The sequence below is a fragment of the Carassius carassius genome, chromosome 50 (genome assembly GCF_963082965.1).
Source record: "Carassius carassius chromosome 50, fCarCar2.1, whole genome shotgun sequence".
Classification (NCBI taxonomy): Eukaryota; Metazoa; Chordata; class Actinopteri; order Cypriniformes; family Cyprinidae; genus Carassius; species Carassius carassius.
Genome location: NC_081804.1, coordinates 8,459,550 through 8,475,861, shown reverse-complemented (window position 1 = coordinate 8,475,861; position 16,312 = coordinate 8,459,550). Strand labels below are relative to the sequence as shown.

The 16,312-nt window shown below is 36.6% G+C and overlaps 3 protein-coding genes across 3 annotated transcripts; all 3 read left to right on the top strand.

The window, feature by feature from the left end:
• Positions 1–369: 369 nt before the first annotated feature.
• Positions 370–4,324, top strand: LOC132133085 (NADH dehydrogenase [ubiquinone] 1 alpha subcomplex subunit 9, mitochondrial-like). The gene is made up of 11 exons (XM_059545786.1): positions 370–513; positions 1,282–1,452; positions 1,559–1,656; positions 1,728–1,819; positions 2,453–2,594; positions 2,756–2,858; positions 3,025–3,095; positions 3,174–3,250; positions 3,365–3,460; positions 3,923–3,989; positions 4,072–4,324. Exons 1-11 carry the CDS (start codon positions 459–461, stop codon positions 4,240–4,242), a joined length of 1,143 nt encoding a protein of 380 aa, XP_059401769.1. The 5' UTR covers positions 370–458; the 3' UTR covers positions 4,243–4,324.
• A 3,892-nt stretch (positions 4,325–8,216) lies between these two features.
• LOC132133596 (probable polypeptide N-acetylgalactosaminyltransferase 8) lies at positions 8,217–11,767 on the top strand. Its single transcript, XM_059546482.1, is given in 6 exon segments — positions 8,217–8,318; positions 8,406–8,591; positions 10,748–10,885; positions 11,011–11,106; positions 11,184–11,351; positions 11,513–11,767. Coding segments are annotated over 6 exon segments (825 nt in total). The 3' UTR covers positions 11,648–11,767.
• Positions 11,768–12,327: 560 nt separating this feature from the next.
• LOC132133595 (RIB43A-like with coiled-coils protein 2) lies at positions 12,328–16,020 on the top strand. The gene is made up of 7 exons (XM_059546481.1): positions 12,328–12,510; positions 12,597–12,678; positions 14,325–14,636; positions 14,828–14,946; positions 15,061–15,288; positions 15,409–15,575; positions 15,842–16,020. The coding sequence occupies exons 1-7, from the start codon at positions 12,394–12,396 to the stop codon at positions 15,918–15,920; spliced, it is 1,104 nt and encodes a 367-aa protein (XP_059402464.1). The 5' UTR covers positions 12,328–12,393; the 3' UTR covers positions 15,921–16,020.
• The last annotated feature ends 292 nt before the right edge of the window (positions 16,021–16,312 follow it).

Below are 16,312 nucleotides of genomic sequence, written 5' to 3'. Positions count from 1 at the left end.
TTTTTTGTGTGTGCAAAACTTGCTTTGGGTGGGGGGGGGGGGGCGCTGCGGGTATTCATTACTACATTAATATTTAGAATCGATGTTATTATAATGTAGGCTACTAAAACAATACTGATTTTTAAAAGTAGGTTATTTTTGAAAAGTTGGAAAATAACTGCTGTGCATATTTTATATGTTGATTTTATAGGTTTGCCTCTATTGTAAACAACTCGTAATGTTATTGCAAAGTGTGGGGAAAATCCTTTATATAGGCTATTGTCCGAATCCGACGCTTTCTGCTTTGTTTTTATAATATATCTATAGCTTAGTCTTTGCTTCTTCGACGTACTTAAAATTATACAAGATAAATGTATATTTCTGGAAGTTCTTTCCGTAGTACTGTCCCTAAAATTAAGTTTTGGCTATTTTCGGATTGCGTTTGACCCTCCCCAGCCTCCGTTCTGACGGCCAGAATCATGGCGGCTGTCACTCTGTTTTGCCGTCCTGCGGGTGTCCTACCCAAGCTTTCAGGTGAGTTCACAGTTAGATTAGTTTACCATACACACGGTGTGAGTGTATATAAATACTATTATGATTGAGGCTGTTAACAGAACGAGTAATATAGTGATTCGAAGATGTTTAAATAAGTTGTTGTCTTATGTTTTGTGACCCCGGCTGAAGACATCAGGCCTCATTTGTGCACTAGAACAGTTGAGTTGAAATATATTACTATTGTCAGAAATATGCTACTGTGTCATTTAAAACTATAAACGTGCGGTTTTGCTGTAAGATTTTAATTTTATTATTTTCAATTGAATGCAGTAATTATGTGCTGTGTGCGGTGCAGAATAATCAGAGACTGTTTTAAAACATACCTTGAGAGAATTTATAGACATCACCAGCGCACGAGATACACAGAACGCCTCTTTTATTATTCTATGATTCCTACGTATTCCTCTATACGTTCTGCAACCTTTATCATGCTATATGTGTATGCTACGTATTGTTATTCTAAAAGTCGCACTGCCAGATTAACCGTGTAAAGCCTAAATAAATAAAAAAACAATAATAATTATATATTTTTTTTAAATCGAATACTTTTTGTCAAAGAAAATTCTAAAAACTTTGCATATCATATTGAATGCATTGTTGTAGAAGTCATGTAGAACAGATTTGATTTCTCAGAAATTCATGTATCAAATATTATACTGTTGGATTTAGAGTCTTAAGATACAGTTTTGTCAGTGTACTTGAATTAGTTAAATAGACATATTTTGTTTTTATTTCTTCTGTCGTCAGGCACCTGTTCTCCAGTGTTGCTGGCGGCCGGTCCTGTGACCGTTCAGCATAGGAAGATCCATCATGCTGTGGTGCCCAGAGGAAAAGGAGGCCGCTCGTCTTTCAGTGGAGTAGCTGCAACAGTGTTCGGAGCCACAGGCTTCCTGGGGAGATATGTTGTCAACCGACTCGGTGAGTCCTGATATTATTCACTGTAAAAACCATAATGAGCCTCATTCACTTACAAGCCATCCATTGCTGTTTCATTGGTTCGAAAAGTTGTATGGGTTTATTTTAGGACGTATGGGCTCCCAGATCGTGATTCCTCACCGATGTGACCAGTACGATCTCATGTACCTCAGACCTATGGGTGATCTAGGCCAGATCATCTTTATGGTAAATGCACTCTATCCATAGGAAGAGTTTCATCTCTAATGAAAGTGGCCTAAACTGTGATGCTTTTACAGGAATGGGATGCAAGGGATAAGGAATCGATCAAAAGGGCAATTTCTCACTCCAACGTGGTGATCAACCTTGTGGGAAGAGAGTGGGAGACCAGGTACTAGAAAGTAGGGATTTTAAAAATACAATTAAAATGAAGTCCATGTTTACTATGCTTGTTTGTAGGGCTGCACGATTTGGCCTGGGTTTTGTGAATATATATCAATATGGATATATAATAATAATAATAATAATAATAATAATAATACAATAATGATGGTAATAATAAAATAAATATTACTAAATAAAATGTAAAAATTACTTAATACAATAAATACTAATGTAAAAATTCACTGTAAATAGAATGAATATATTAATATAATAATTGTCTTAATTTCTTAATTTTAATTTTTTTTTATTGATGAGCTGTTTATGTGAAGGAAGGAACACACTGCCATGCTTCACTCGAACACATACAGCACATATATTTATTTCATTAAACAGGAACCTTTGCCATTTGATAATCTGATTTATTTTGTAATTTCAGTTTTGATTTTGTTTCAAATTACTGTGCTAAAAACATCAGATCTTTTCTATATCTCAAAACCAAATGATCCTCAACCAGCCTAATGAACAAAATTCTTCCTAAGCTAAACCGAATTCTAACTTAGATACCACAAGGTAGTCTGTAGATGCATTCAAATAGATTATATTTCTAAAAAACATGCTGTCTTCTTTCCCCCTTTTAAAGGAACTACAAGTTTGAAGATGTCTTCGTCTCTATCCCCCAGCAGATCGCAAGGGCAGCTCATGAAGCCGGAATCAAAAAGTTCATACATGTATCCCACCTTAATGCAGATATCCGCAGCCCTTCCAAGTACTTAAGGAATAAGGTAAAAGTTTAATAATGTGCTTATATGGTGTATTGGGTGTGCTTATTATCAAATAGCAAAATAAGGCTGCTGATGTAGGTAAACCTTTCTAAAGTCAATAATAATGCATTTACAAAGTGGATAATTGCACAGTTGTTGTGTCCTAACTGGTCATGTTGCAGGCTGTAGGTGAGGCAGTGGTGCGAGAAGAGTTCCCTGATGCCATCATTATGAAACCCGCTGAATGCTTCGGAAGAGAGGATAGATTCTTGAACCATTTTGCTAGTAGGTGTCTGATTATATCCTGTAATCAGTTACTGATTTTAACTATTAAAAATATGCCTTGTTGTTTTATGTGTTTTGTGATGACAGAAGTAGAATTTGGAAGTAGTCTTAAAGGGACAGTTCACCTGTGTTTAAATTGATATTTCCTGTAATTGTTGTTGTGTAGACATGCGTTGGTTTGGTAAAGCTGTTCCTCTTATTGCAATGGGCAAGAAGACAGTCAAACAGCCTGTTCATGTGAGTATTAACCAGTTTGAACACAAGTAAATATTCATTATCATGGTCTCTGATTATGCAATATCTTGCTTTCTACAGGTGGTGGATGTGGCCAAAGCCATCGTTAATGTCATCAAAGACCCCGATGCTAATGAGAAAACATATGCTTTAGTTGGGTAAGAACCGGTACAGTTTCTCCTTCATTGTCTTCTAATTTTGGAAAGTTCACACTTTCCAATCTATGGATTCTTGTGTCCAAAATAATATGAAATGAATCTCTTGCTCCACAGGCCCAACCGGTATCTACTGCATGACTTGGTGGAGTACATATATGCTCTGTCCCACAGGCCATATTTGGCTTACCCCATACCTCGCCCTCTCTATCAGTAAGCATTTCCTTAAAAAAATCTATTTATATGACTTTTCTTAAAGGTGATGTATGCTACTAGTACTGGTGTCACCTAGACATGGTTTCGGCAGGTTTTTTTGAAGGTAAATTTTAAGAGTTTTGAAGACCTTTTTAAGATCCAAAAAAAAAAACTGTCTTGAATACAACCACTACCTTCTGATCACACAACATTTAAATTTACTTAAGAAGCAAAAATACTTAAAATAAATTTGTTATTGTTTAATTAAAAATGTATAAAAAATAAATGTTTATGTTTAAAACAAGAACATACACTTTGACAAATGTTAACTTTTTCAGAAAACAAGACTTTATGCCATGGATTAAGAAAATGTAGTTTGATAAAAAAATCACACAACTTTCACTTTTAACCTGACCGTTTACAGAAGTTTACCTACTTTGGCAGCCACATATATATTCCCTTTGTGTTTTCTGGTTTTAGCCTCATTGCAAGATTTTTTGAGATGAACGCTTTCGAGCCCTGGACGACCCGTGATAAAGTCGACCGGGTATGTGTTTCAGAGCATTACAAAATTATGCATTTATTATAGCATCAAGAATGTAACAAATAGTTAAAACCCTCATTTATAGTTCCACACAACGGACATGAAGTACCCTGACCTCCCAGGACTGGAGGATTTGGGCATTACCCCTTCCTCCATTGAGCAGAAGGCCATTGAAACCTTGCGTCGCCATCGCCGTTACCGCTACCTGGATGCTGAGATCGGAGAGACCAAGGCCGCCAAAACAGTCAGCTATTAAACAAGTGTCCAGTCAGATCTCTGCTGGTCCTCACTTGTTGTCTAGTTTCACTTTTCTGTACATAAATAAAGATATTCAACTTATAGCTTTTGCATGTTTTTTTTTCCTCCTTGTGCAAGTGCGATGCATTTTCTTACATTTGCCTGATGTAGAAAAAAATTACAGATGGGACAGATCAGATTTTTTAAAAATGTAAAACATTTTGTGAACAACATAGACAAAAATGTTATTTAATATTCAGTGTCTTTAATGACTAGTGGTCTTGTATGATAAGTTATAGGTCATTTACACGTGATTTATCACATGACTTTGATCCCACATTTCTTATTATCTTATTTTTTTTAAATTATTATTAAAAAATAAATAAAAGAAAACTTATTCAGCAAAGATACTTTAAAATGGATCAAACATGACAGTAAGACGTTTGTATTACTTAAAAAAAGTCTAGTTTTCAAATAAATGCCTTTTTAAAATCCAGAAATCCATTCCACTTCTCCAGTCAGCAATAGTAATGTGATGGGATGTCAGGTGGTGCGCTATTTACAGCAATTTACAGCAAATAAAGCTATTTATTGCCTGGCTTATTGCATCACAGTTACAGGAAGGTTACATCAACACTAAAATATAGAAATATATTCCCACTCAGTCAAAACTACCCAGAACAAAATGCAATATAAATTACGGTATTTTACTTTAATGTATAAATGTGGTATTGTAGGCTACTGTAGGTTTTTACAATACTGTGCTGCTAAATCTACAGCAATTTCTTACAGTGTACAGTTCTTACCAGGTCAAGAAAATATAATCATAAATCTATCATCTACCAATTAGGTTTTATGATAATTACAAAACATTGCTGCTGGTTTATGTTTTATTTAAGTCCCTAAATGTTATGTGTATATAACAGACATTTTATTACACTATAATCCAGAATGTTCTTTAAGGTCACAATACTCAAATTGTAAAAAATGCTATCCATATAAATGTGAGTTTAATAGAACTAAATAAGTGCTGTTCTTTATCATAGAATCCTGAAAAAACAAAAGAATTAAGCAGCACTACATTGATTATAACAAGAAATGTTTCTTGGTGAGCATAATTTTTTTTTAATCTTATGCTTCTGATCAAATCAGCAATTACTTTAACCACTCCCATATCTCAGAGGTGTCTTGCATAAATCAAAAGTGAACTATACAACGTTATTGACACTCACCTTTATGAACAAGCACTTGCATACCTTCTGAGGATTTTTCTTAGAAAACATGGGTGCAGAGAGCTTTTGAAAATGAGGATTGCTGCAAGAGTCTGTATGCTAGTTATTGGTATCATAGTTTACATTCTTGTGTACATATCATTTATCAGATCAGAAGATTCAGAGGTACTTAGAAGACTAAAGAGAATAGAAGATCAAGTTAATGAAATAGGTGAGTTTGTGCTCATTACATCCATTTTGAGAACATTATTAAAAACTGAAAGATTTCATTATCCTGTGGGATTATTTCAATATACTTCCAATTTCAGCCATAGAAATCAAAAAGTCAGAGAGACTGTTGTGGAACAGTTCCTCAGTAACAGATTACCACTGAACAGAACAATCCCCGATACTCGAGACATCAGGTAACTGCTTTACAACGGTTTCCTAGTTTATATATTTTCTATTTGAATATATGTAATGAATATTGTTGATTGCAAAGTATAAAAGTGTCAAATTATCCTTCAACAATCATTGTTATATGCTGATTTGGTGCTCAAGTAGTAATTCTTGTATGGCTAAATCAAAAAATTAATTTAATTTTATGTAGCAATTTGAAGGGGGGCGGATGGGGGGTCCAAAAACATACCCAAATTCTTTAACCCAAAAACTTGCTTACTCAGGGTGTGACCATTCCATTGCCACCTGCTGTAACTTGTGATTGTGTGTACTTTTTAATCGTTTAGTTTAATCTTTAATCCGTTTTTATTACTGGGAACAATTCTATTGTTTTGTTTAATACTCTGCAAAGATATGGCTGTATAAGTTTATATTTTTATGTTTAGCAATTTTACTTCCAAGCATTTGTTTGAAGCTGCCCTGGCAGTGGAAGAAGGGAGAAGCCTTCCCCTGCAGCCATCTTGTGCTTAAAAGAGCATATTTCAGAGCAAATTTCCAGTGAAGTTGCTTCAAATGTCACTCTGCGAGTGCGTCACAGCACCTAGACTGTGATGATTTCACTCGGGGGTCACCTTCTTCCATGATGATGGTCCTCCCACTCTGCGCTCCCATTTCTGGTGTGAGGATCAGTGCCCCTCATGGCTACATGCAGCCTTATATCCTTCAGCGCTTCTGAAGAGGGGATAACCGCTGACGACTCCATGTCATTAACAGCATCGGACACTGATGAGTAGGAGTGTTCAGAAAAAGAGCCAGAATCCCCACCTCTGACACAAACAACAAGGACAAGCTTGGACAGCGAGTCATCCACGTTCTGTCTAAGGCTGTGAAGGATCTTGGCCTGGCTTGGACGGCTCTGGAAGAGCCCACCAACAGCCTTCTTGATGAATGGTACCTGAAGGAACACCGTTGTACAATGGCAGTACTCCAGGTGTTTCAGGCCAAACTTCTCCGCTTCATGGACGAGTCTGACCAAGGATTCTGACGCCTTAAGGAGCTGCTCACAGCAATTGACCTGGCTGTGCATACTACTAAGGCAACGGCACAGGCGATCGGCAAAGCTATTGCCAATCTGGTGGTGCTGGAGTGACACCTTTGGTTGAATCTAACTGAGATCATGGACTCTGACAAGGTGGCCTTCCACGACTCGCCAGTCTCCCCTAAGGGACTATTTAGCCCTGCTGTAGATGGGTTTGCCGAGCATTTTATAATGGCACAGAGGACCTCGCAGGCTCTGTGCCACTTCTTGCCAAAGCGATTCAGTGTGCAGATTCATCCTGCAAAAAACCGATGCCACCTCAGTCCCAGCCAAAACCTGAGCCCGGGCTCCAGCAGCACCCTCAGATGGCAAAACATTATCCGTACATGAAGCTCCAGAGTAACGCTGGAACCTGAGCCTCAGAAGCTGTCCTAAACAGCATGCTGAGAGGAACAAGAGAGGATCAGTTCTCGCAGAGGCCGGAACTCCCTCAAAGAAAGCTTGATCTTGCTCTCCATCCCTCCGTTCAACACAGAGCGATGGAAGCTCCATTCAAGCTGGGCCCATCCTTCTAGTTCAGCATGCGCCCAAGCAAACTACCGCTGTGATAGTGGACCTACATACTCAAAAGCGCAATTCTCCTCTCTTCATTACCATGAACATCAATTCCCAGCCCCTGTGTAGCGCAATGCCTTTCGTAAAAGTGGAACAACTTCACTGGCCCAATCATTCAAACAGGTGAATTTAGTTGTAGGGGGCTGAGATGATAGACAAGGGGGCGGGGGAGAGATCGATTTAACCCGCGGCAACTGCACGTGATATGAAAAAAAATGGACACTTTATCTATCCAATCAGGAGGCTTACTTTAATAAGTGCCGCTCTTTCCGTTTCATTATTTGCTGTTGAGTTATCTGAAATGTAAATTTCATTTGCACTTCACAGCCACCATATAGTACTGATGCTTATATTTTTGTCCCCAGTGATTTTTTAAAGGACTTTTTGCTGAAAAGAGATTGTTTTTGCAGTCACTTTTGATCAGTATCATCTATCTATCTATCTATCTATCTATCTATCTTTCTATCTATCTATCTATCTATCTATCTATCTATCTATCTATCTATCTATCTATCTATCTATCTATCTATCTATCTATCTATCTATCTATCTATCTCTCTCTCTCTCTCTCTCTCTCTATATATATATATATATATACATATATATATACGTGTATATATATATATATATATATATATATATATATATATACGTATATATACATACATATATATATATATACGTATATATACATACATATATATATATATACGTATATATATATCAGTCATGGGTATCCTTGTTGCTGAACGTCAATTCCTTGGAGAAATTGGAGTTTTGGATGAAGGAATGACAATTTATGGAGGTGAAAATGTTGAATTAGGAATACGTGTAAGTCATTACTGCACATTTTGGTGCCAGAATTAGGCCTAGAATATGTGCTTGAATTTGATTAATGTCTAAAATGTAATAAATCAGGTCTGGCTCTGTGGTGGGAGTATTGAAGTGGTGCCGTGTTCAAAGATCGCACACATTGAAAGAGCACATAAGCCCTATTCACAAGATCTCAGGAAACCCATGATTCGAAACGCTCTGAGAGTGGCTGAAATCTGGCTGGATGAATATAAATCAAATGTGAATATTGCCTGGAATCTCCCTCTAAAGGTAATAGTGATAGTAAACATTGTTTAAAGAATAGCTGAAGAATAGAGAATAGATCACATATGTGCATATCAATAAATTAAAAAGTCATGGAAAAGTTCATTTATTTCAGTAATTCAACTCAAATTGTGAAACTCGTGTATTAAATAAATTCAGTGCACACAGACTGAAGTATTTTAAGTCTTTGGTTCTTTTTTTGTGATGAATTTGGCTCAAATTTAACAAAACTCACCAATTCCTCTCAAAAAATTAGAATACTTCATAAGACCAATAAAAAAAATGTTTAGTGAATTGTTGGCCTTCTGGGAAGTATGCTCATTTACTGTTAGGCAATACAGAAAAATAAGGGACGCCTGGGGGGGCCACGATGACCACAGGTCCGATGACATGCCAGCGATGGTAAATCACAGCTTAAAACATGTTTTCATAAAAGATACCACACGGTTAAACACAACCTCAGCTATAACTTATGTTGTTAATTCTACAGTAGCCTATTGAAGAATTCAATCATTTAAATTAGTTGTTTATTTGCTTCACATAGGCACTATATTTCTATTATTAACTATATCCCTCTAATTAAAATAATGCTTTGTCTGACTGTACACCTTAACCGTAATAAACAAATCGGTAACACTTTAAAATAAGGTTCATTAGTTAACTACATTAATTAACATTAACTAATAATGAACTGCACTTATACAGCAATTGTTCATGATTGTTCATGTTAATTTCCACATTTAATAATACTTTATTAAAATCTTGTTAATATTAGTTAATGAACCGTGAACTAACATGAATAAAAAACAATGAACAGCTTTATTTCTATTACCTAACATTAATAAAGATTAATAAATACTGTAACAAATGTATTACTTACTCATTGTTAGTTCATGTTAGTTAATACATTAACTCATGTTTAATAAATTAATCTTATTGTAAAGTGTTACCAAATGAAACAATGAAACAAATCATAACATAACATGATTCATTAACATTTTTAACATTATTTCTTAACAAATAGGCAACCTATGAAAACTAATGTAATCAATCAGAAAATTATTGAGGTGATAAAAAAAAACTGTCATTACACTATCTGCCTCAGGAGATGATTGAGTTCTCCCGAGGTATGCTGTCGCACATCTGACAAGCCACCGTGCACAACAGAGAACCCTCGCCGACGAATTGACCCGCCCTCCTCTGACTCTGATTGGTCGTGAACCTGAAACAAACCAATCAATCCAATGATGGCAGCGAGTCATACCCAATCAGGGGCAGAATAGGAGTCTTCACAGAATGCCCGTGGGATGATTTGTATGGGATGCTGCCAGGGGCGTCGGACTGGGGGTAAAACCAGTACTGATTACCAGGGCCCCAAAGGAAGAGAGGGCCCTTGAAAAGTCTGGAATATATTTTATTTTAACTGGATATTTTCATGGGGGGGGGGGACTTTGTCTTTGGTTCAGGAGTGGGTTAACAAAAGGAATATAACAACTGTAGCCAGTTGTGTGGTGGCTCTTGAAGCCTTGACCCCAGCCTCAGTCCATTCCTTGTGAAGTTCACTCAAATTCTTGTATCAATTTTGCTTGACAATCCTCATAAGGCTGCAGTTCTCTCGGTTGGTTGTGCATCTTTTTCTTTAACAATTTTTCCATCCACTCAACTTTCAGTTAACATGCTTGGATACAGCACTCTGTGAACAGACATCTTCTTTGGCAATGAATGTTTTTGGCTTTCCCTCCCCTGTGAAAGGTGTCAATGCTTGTCTTCTGGACAACGGTCAGATCAGCAGTCTTCCCCATTATCCTGAAATCTAGTGAACCAAACTGAGAGACCATTTTGAAGGCTCAAGAAACCTTTGCTGGTGTTTTGAGTTGATTAGCTGATTGGCATGTCACCATATTCTAATTTGTTGAGAATTGGTGGATTTTTGTTAAATGTGAGCCAAAATCAAAGACTTAAACTACTTCACTCTGTGTGCATTGACTTTATTTAATACACGAGTTTCACAATTTGAGTTGAATTACTGAAATAAATTAGCTTTTCCACTACATTCTAATTTATTGAGATGCACCTGTATTTACAGTCTCATTTATATTAATTTCATTGATTCTCATATCAGCTTGGACCTGGTTGATAAATGAACTGTTTTTTTTCTCTAGAATCATGGGATTGATATTGGTGATGTGAGTGAAAGAAAACGATTACGAAATAAACTCAAATGTAAGCCCTTCAGATGGTATCTGGAAAATGTATATCCTCTCCTAGACGTCTGGGAAGACATAATTGGTTATGGTGCGGTAAGAAACAAGGATGTTCAGAGTCTTTTATTATACACTTTTCCCGTGAAAAGACGGGATAAATAAAGCTTAGTTCAATCTAAACTAGTTATCATTAAACTGCTTCTGTTTTATTCTCATAACAGCTGAATAATGACCTTAAAGAAAAATTCTGTATTGATCAAGGACCTGTTCCTGGAAGTGTACCAATTCTGTTTAGGTGTCATTACTAAAAACCTCAGGTACTGTATGTGAGTGTAAACCTTTTATTTGAGTTACCACATCCAAAAAGCACTCTTCATTTAACTGTCTCTCACAGCATTGCTATTACAACCGTAATGGAGAGATCTACATTGGAGGCATCAAATCTCACACATATAACTCTAACCGTTGTCTAATGGATCCTGGTAGTGGAAAGACACCAGCGTTGCATGACTGTAAAAATGCCAAGGTGAAAGGATTGAGTATATACTGGGACTTTTCTCAGGTAAGGTCCTGCTGTGTATTTTATTTATATGTTTTATGGAATATTTCACATTGCTTAGCATTGCTAAATGTGTGTTCATTCTGTTTTGTCATATACAATTATATTTTTATAATTGTTATTATCAGTGAAAATGTATTTTCTGGTTTCTGTTTTATTTTTAGGGAAATGCAATAAAAAACAGAAACACAAATCGATGTCTTGAGATCGGCCAAGGAGGGGACTCCTACTATTATCTGATTTTGCAAACATGCACAGGACAAAGATGGACAATACAACATGTCATCAAAGACTTTTAAAAGATAATTTCAACGAAGTGGAAACATTGTAAAGGACGTAGATGTAGAAGGAACTTCAAAATGAAATGCATGTACAAGTATGTGAACTGGATACATATGACTGTGTTCTGTGTGTTTTTTTTTTTTGTTAAAGTTTAACCTGATACAGGTGACATCTTTAATAATATATTAAAACAGCTGCACATCAAAACATATCTTTGAGTGTTATATTGCTACTGAGGTCTGTGTCCTGTGACAGATTACATTATCATGTTTTTTTATTTTCAAAGTATCATTTTCATGTTGTTAAACTACTGATGACATTTCAAAATTTTGTTCAAACACTGATCAAACTATTACAGTAAAATGACATTGGTGTTGGCGTGCAGCATAACAAATTACAAATGCAAGATACATAATAAAAAGTACTAGTCTAAACGCTCCACTGCAGCCTGAATAAAGCGCATTATCATATGGATTCCAGTTATCAACGATTTAGAAAAAATGAAAAGGTACAGGATCAAGTTCTAAAAAGTGTTTAATTACCAGTAATTACTATTGAAACCTACATTAAATATGCATCTGGAGTATTTCAACCATTCTGATTAGGGCACCTAGGCTATGAAAAACAACAGTGAGAGGCGCAATTTTCAAACACGCTTCTTCAGTCTCTTAGCAACGTGTTTGTTTGTGGGCTTCCCTCGTTTTGTGACATCCAGTACGTCGATTATATTCGTTATATCGATTTGATGTGGTGGTGATACACAATGAATCAAGTTGAGCATTTGTCAGACCGAGTTGAAGCTGTTCAACTTGACAGAAGGAGAAACATGGAGTTACAACGCAGGGAGAGGGTCTTCAATGACACATTCCGTACGATTGGAGTAAGTTTGCTAGATGTAAACAACTTTATACAGCTGTAAACAACATAATATGCAATTTTCTCTCTCTCTCTCTCTCTCTTTGTCAGGTTGACAAGGATGCTCTCGACCACCAAGTTAAAGAACGAAGAGAGAAAGAGCAACGCCAAGCGAATGAACTGAAAGTCTATAGTGAGTTCTGTGAGGAACTTTTTTTTTTTTTTTGGTCTGGATCTTTTATTAAAAATATTATTTATTCATGCAATGACTACATTAATACATTTATATTTTACAATTAACTTTTCTCCCCAATTTTATTATAAAAAAAAATAAGAACATGTCCAGGTGCTGTAACTATCTGTATACTATATGTATACAGATAGTTACTATATGTATACTATATATAACTATATATAATTGTAGCACTCTTTATTCTAATTCTATTCCTCAAAAAAAAGTCTTCTTGCCCTCTATTATATATACTAAAAAATAATCAGTAAAGCAATTAATTTAGAAAGCTTGTGTGTGTGCGTGGACCATCACCTTCAACTCAACCTTGCCAAGACAGAACTGCTTGTGATTCCAGCCAACCCATCATTTCATCACAATTTCACCATCAAGTTAGGCACATCAACCATGTCTCCTTCAAAAACAGCTGGAAGCCTTGGAGTTATGATTGATGATCAGCTGACTTTCTCAGACCACATTGCTAAAACGGTCCGATCCTGCAGATTTGCTTTATTCAACATCATGAAGATCCAGCCCTTTCTTTTGGAACATGCTTCAGAACTCCTTGTTCAAGCTCTTGCTCTGTCCAGACTGGACTATTGCAATGCCCTCTTGGCAGGTCTTCCAGCCAGCTCTATCAAACCTTTACAATTAATCCAGAACGCGGCAGCAAGATTAATTTTTAATGAGCCAAAAAGAATACACGTCACACCTCTGTTTATCATTTTTCACTGGCTTCCAATAGCTGCTCGCATAAAATTCAAGGCATTGATGTTTGCCTACAAAACTACCACTGGCTCTGCACCCATTTACCTAAATTTGTTACTTCAGACTTATGTGCCCTCTAGAAGTTTGCGTTCTGCAAGTGAACGTCGCTTGATTGTGCCATCCCAAAGAAGCACAAAGTCACTTTTACGGACTTTTAAATTAAATGTTCCCTCCTGGTGGAATGACCTCCCCAACTCAATCCGAGCAGCTGAGTCCTTAGCCATCTTCAAGAATCGGCTTAAAACACATCTCTTCCATCTTTATTTGACCCTCTAACTTTAACACTCACTATTCTAATTCTATTCTTTAAAAAAAATCTAACTACCTTTCTAATCTTTTTGTATTCAATTTTCTTTTCATTTATTATGCAATTGTGTGTGTGTATGTGTAAAGACCTCTAACACTAGCTTGCTCTATTCTTTTTTTATTCTATCTGTTTTGTTTTTATTTATTATATTATTTAAAAGCCCATGCTACGTTTACGGTGTTAACCTAACTGAGACTTGTTATAGCACTTATATTTCATTGCTCTTTTTGTTGTTTTTGATTGCTTCCACTGTCCTCCTAATTTCAGCATTTTAATGACATTTTATGGTAACACTTATACGGTATCATTTGTTAACATTAGTTAATGTATAAACTAACATGAACTAACAATGAACAATACATTTGTTACAGTATTTATTGATCTTTGTTAATGTGAATAGTTATTCATTAGTTGTTCATGTTAGTCCACAATACATTAACCCATGTTAGCAAATACAACGTCTTTGGATAACTTCAATAACACAACTGACATTTACATTGAAGTTAACTCGAACTCCTTTCCTTTCTGTTATTAGCTGATGAGCTGCTGTGCAGTGATCGTGCAGCCTGTATCCTGGAGCAGCGTCAGAAGAAAGATGACCACCTGCTGAATGAAGCCATTGTGCAATTCAGACAACAGTTTCAACAACCGTCTAGCCGGCGTGAGTTTGATCTGAATGATCCAGAGCTGCTGAAGAAGCAGGAAGGGATGCAGATCCTGCCGGGCCTGGGTGGAGAAGATCTGGTCCAGAAGGACAGGCTGAGGAAGCAGCAGGAGCAGCTCAGAGCATGGTCCCTACAACAGCAATACGAACTAGAGCGAGCAAAACACGGGTTACAACAAGAGAGTAAGTTCACTGGCTGAATGGGAGCCCGTTCTGTCTGAGCCCCAAAAACTGTCAATTTAAAACAAAAAAATCAGTCACACTTGGTCCCAATCTTGAATGTTCTGCTTTATTCTTTCTGAAAGGGTATAGTGAATGAATTCAGTTTTTCCCAGCCCACCTATAAATGTTTTCTCTTTTTACAAACTATATAGTGCACAAATATGATCAAAGCAGTCTGGCTCTAGACACCCGAGCTCTTGAATTGCAGAAGATGGAGGAACAAAGCAAGAGAGCTGCAGCCATCACCACCAAAGACTTTAACCTTGCACTGGTGAGTCACTGACCACTAAAGTTCACAAGTTAGGTTTTAAAATTCAAGAAGAACTATCAGTACTCTCAATTAACCATCATTTTCCTGTTGTTCCATGCTGCTTCTCGACCACAGGCTGCAGAAATCACACACCGACATCTACAAGAGCATCATGAAGAGGAGGAAAACAACCAGACGGACATCCTGAACCAGCTAAATGGAGACCTGCTGATGGAAAACCCTGAACAGAATATTAGCGTGCTGGGTCCGTCTCGCCTGCGCAGGGACTATTACAAGGGAATGAGTCCTAAAGAACTCCAGCAGTACACACAATACCAGCTGCAGCAAGCAGAAGATAGAAAGGTAAAGCCAGCACTTGGTACTTTGTTTTTTCCACCTTTTATTTACGAGTAAGTAACATCAAATGGCACTTCTGAAATGTTTCAAACAATTAAGAGTTAATAACCAAACAAATGTGTGCAGCATGCCGTCATGGAGCAACAAGAGAAGGAGCTTCAGGAGCATCATGAGCGCATGACATCTGCCCGTGCTGCATTGCTGCTAGAAAGACAGCAAGCGCGTATTAATAAGGAGCTGCGCAGGGCAATGGACAACACCAATACACAGCTGGCCCAGGCCCATGACGCTCAGTGAGTTAAATAGGGTTTGGCTGACTATATGTGATTAGAACACCTATTAATTAATTAGAAATAACTTTTTAAATATTATGCATTTTAATAAGTCAGTGGACTAAACAGCAGCATTGTTAATGTTAATTATTTGAACAAAAGTCTGAAACAAAATCTAAATATTAGATAATTATATGAAAATGAAAAATGTGGCAGTGATAACTAACTAAAATGTATTAAGATATTAAAATTACTAAAACTGAAATAATAGCTTTTTTCATTTACAGGAATAATCATCTACAGGATGTGTACACCAACATTCCCGATGAGCGCTATTTTTCCCAGTTTAATACCAGCAGTAGATAAACATTACAGCTGGAACCTGAAAGATGAAGACCATCAGGGCTCGGTAATCGAGGACAATACACTATATCATTTTACAGTAAACACCTTAGCTTTAAATAGACCGGGGACTCCACTTGAAGTGTTTTGGAAAGCTGCACAATTTTTAATAGGTCAGTAAAGATGGCAGATGGAGTTGTAACACTTGTTTTTTAAAACATTCATGTTGTAAACAAAATGAGCTGCATATTCATAAACAACTGAAATCAGGTAACTAAAGTCAGCCTGCAGAGGTTGTTAAAGTAAAAATGTACTTTTAAAAACTTAAAAGGAATAGGTCACCCAAAAAAGAAAATTTGCTGAAAATTTGGATGAGTTTGTTTCTTCAATGAAACAGGCTTGGTTTAGCATTAAAT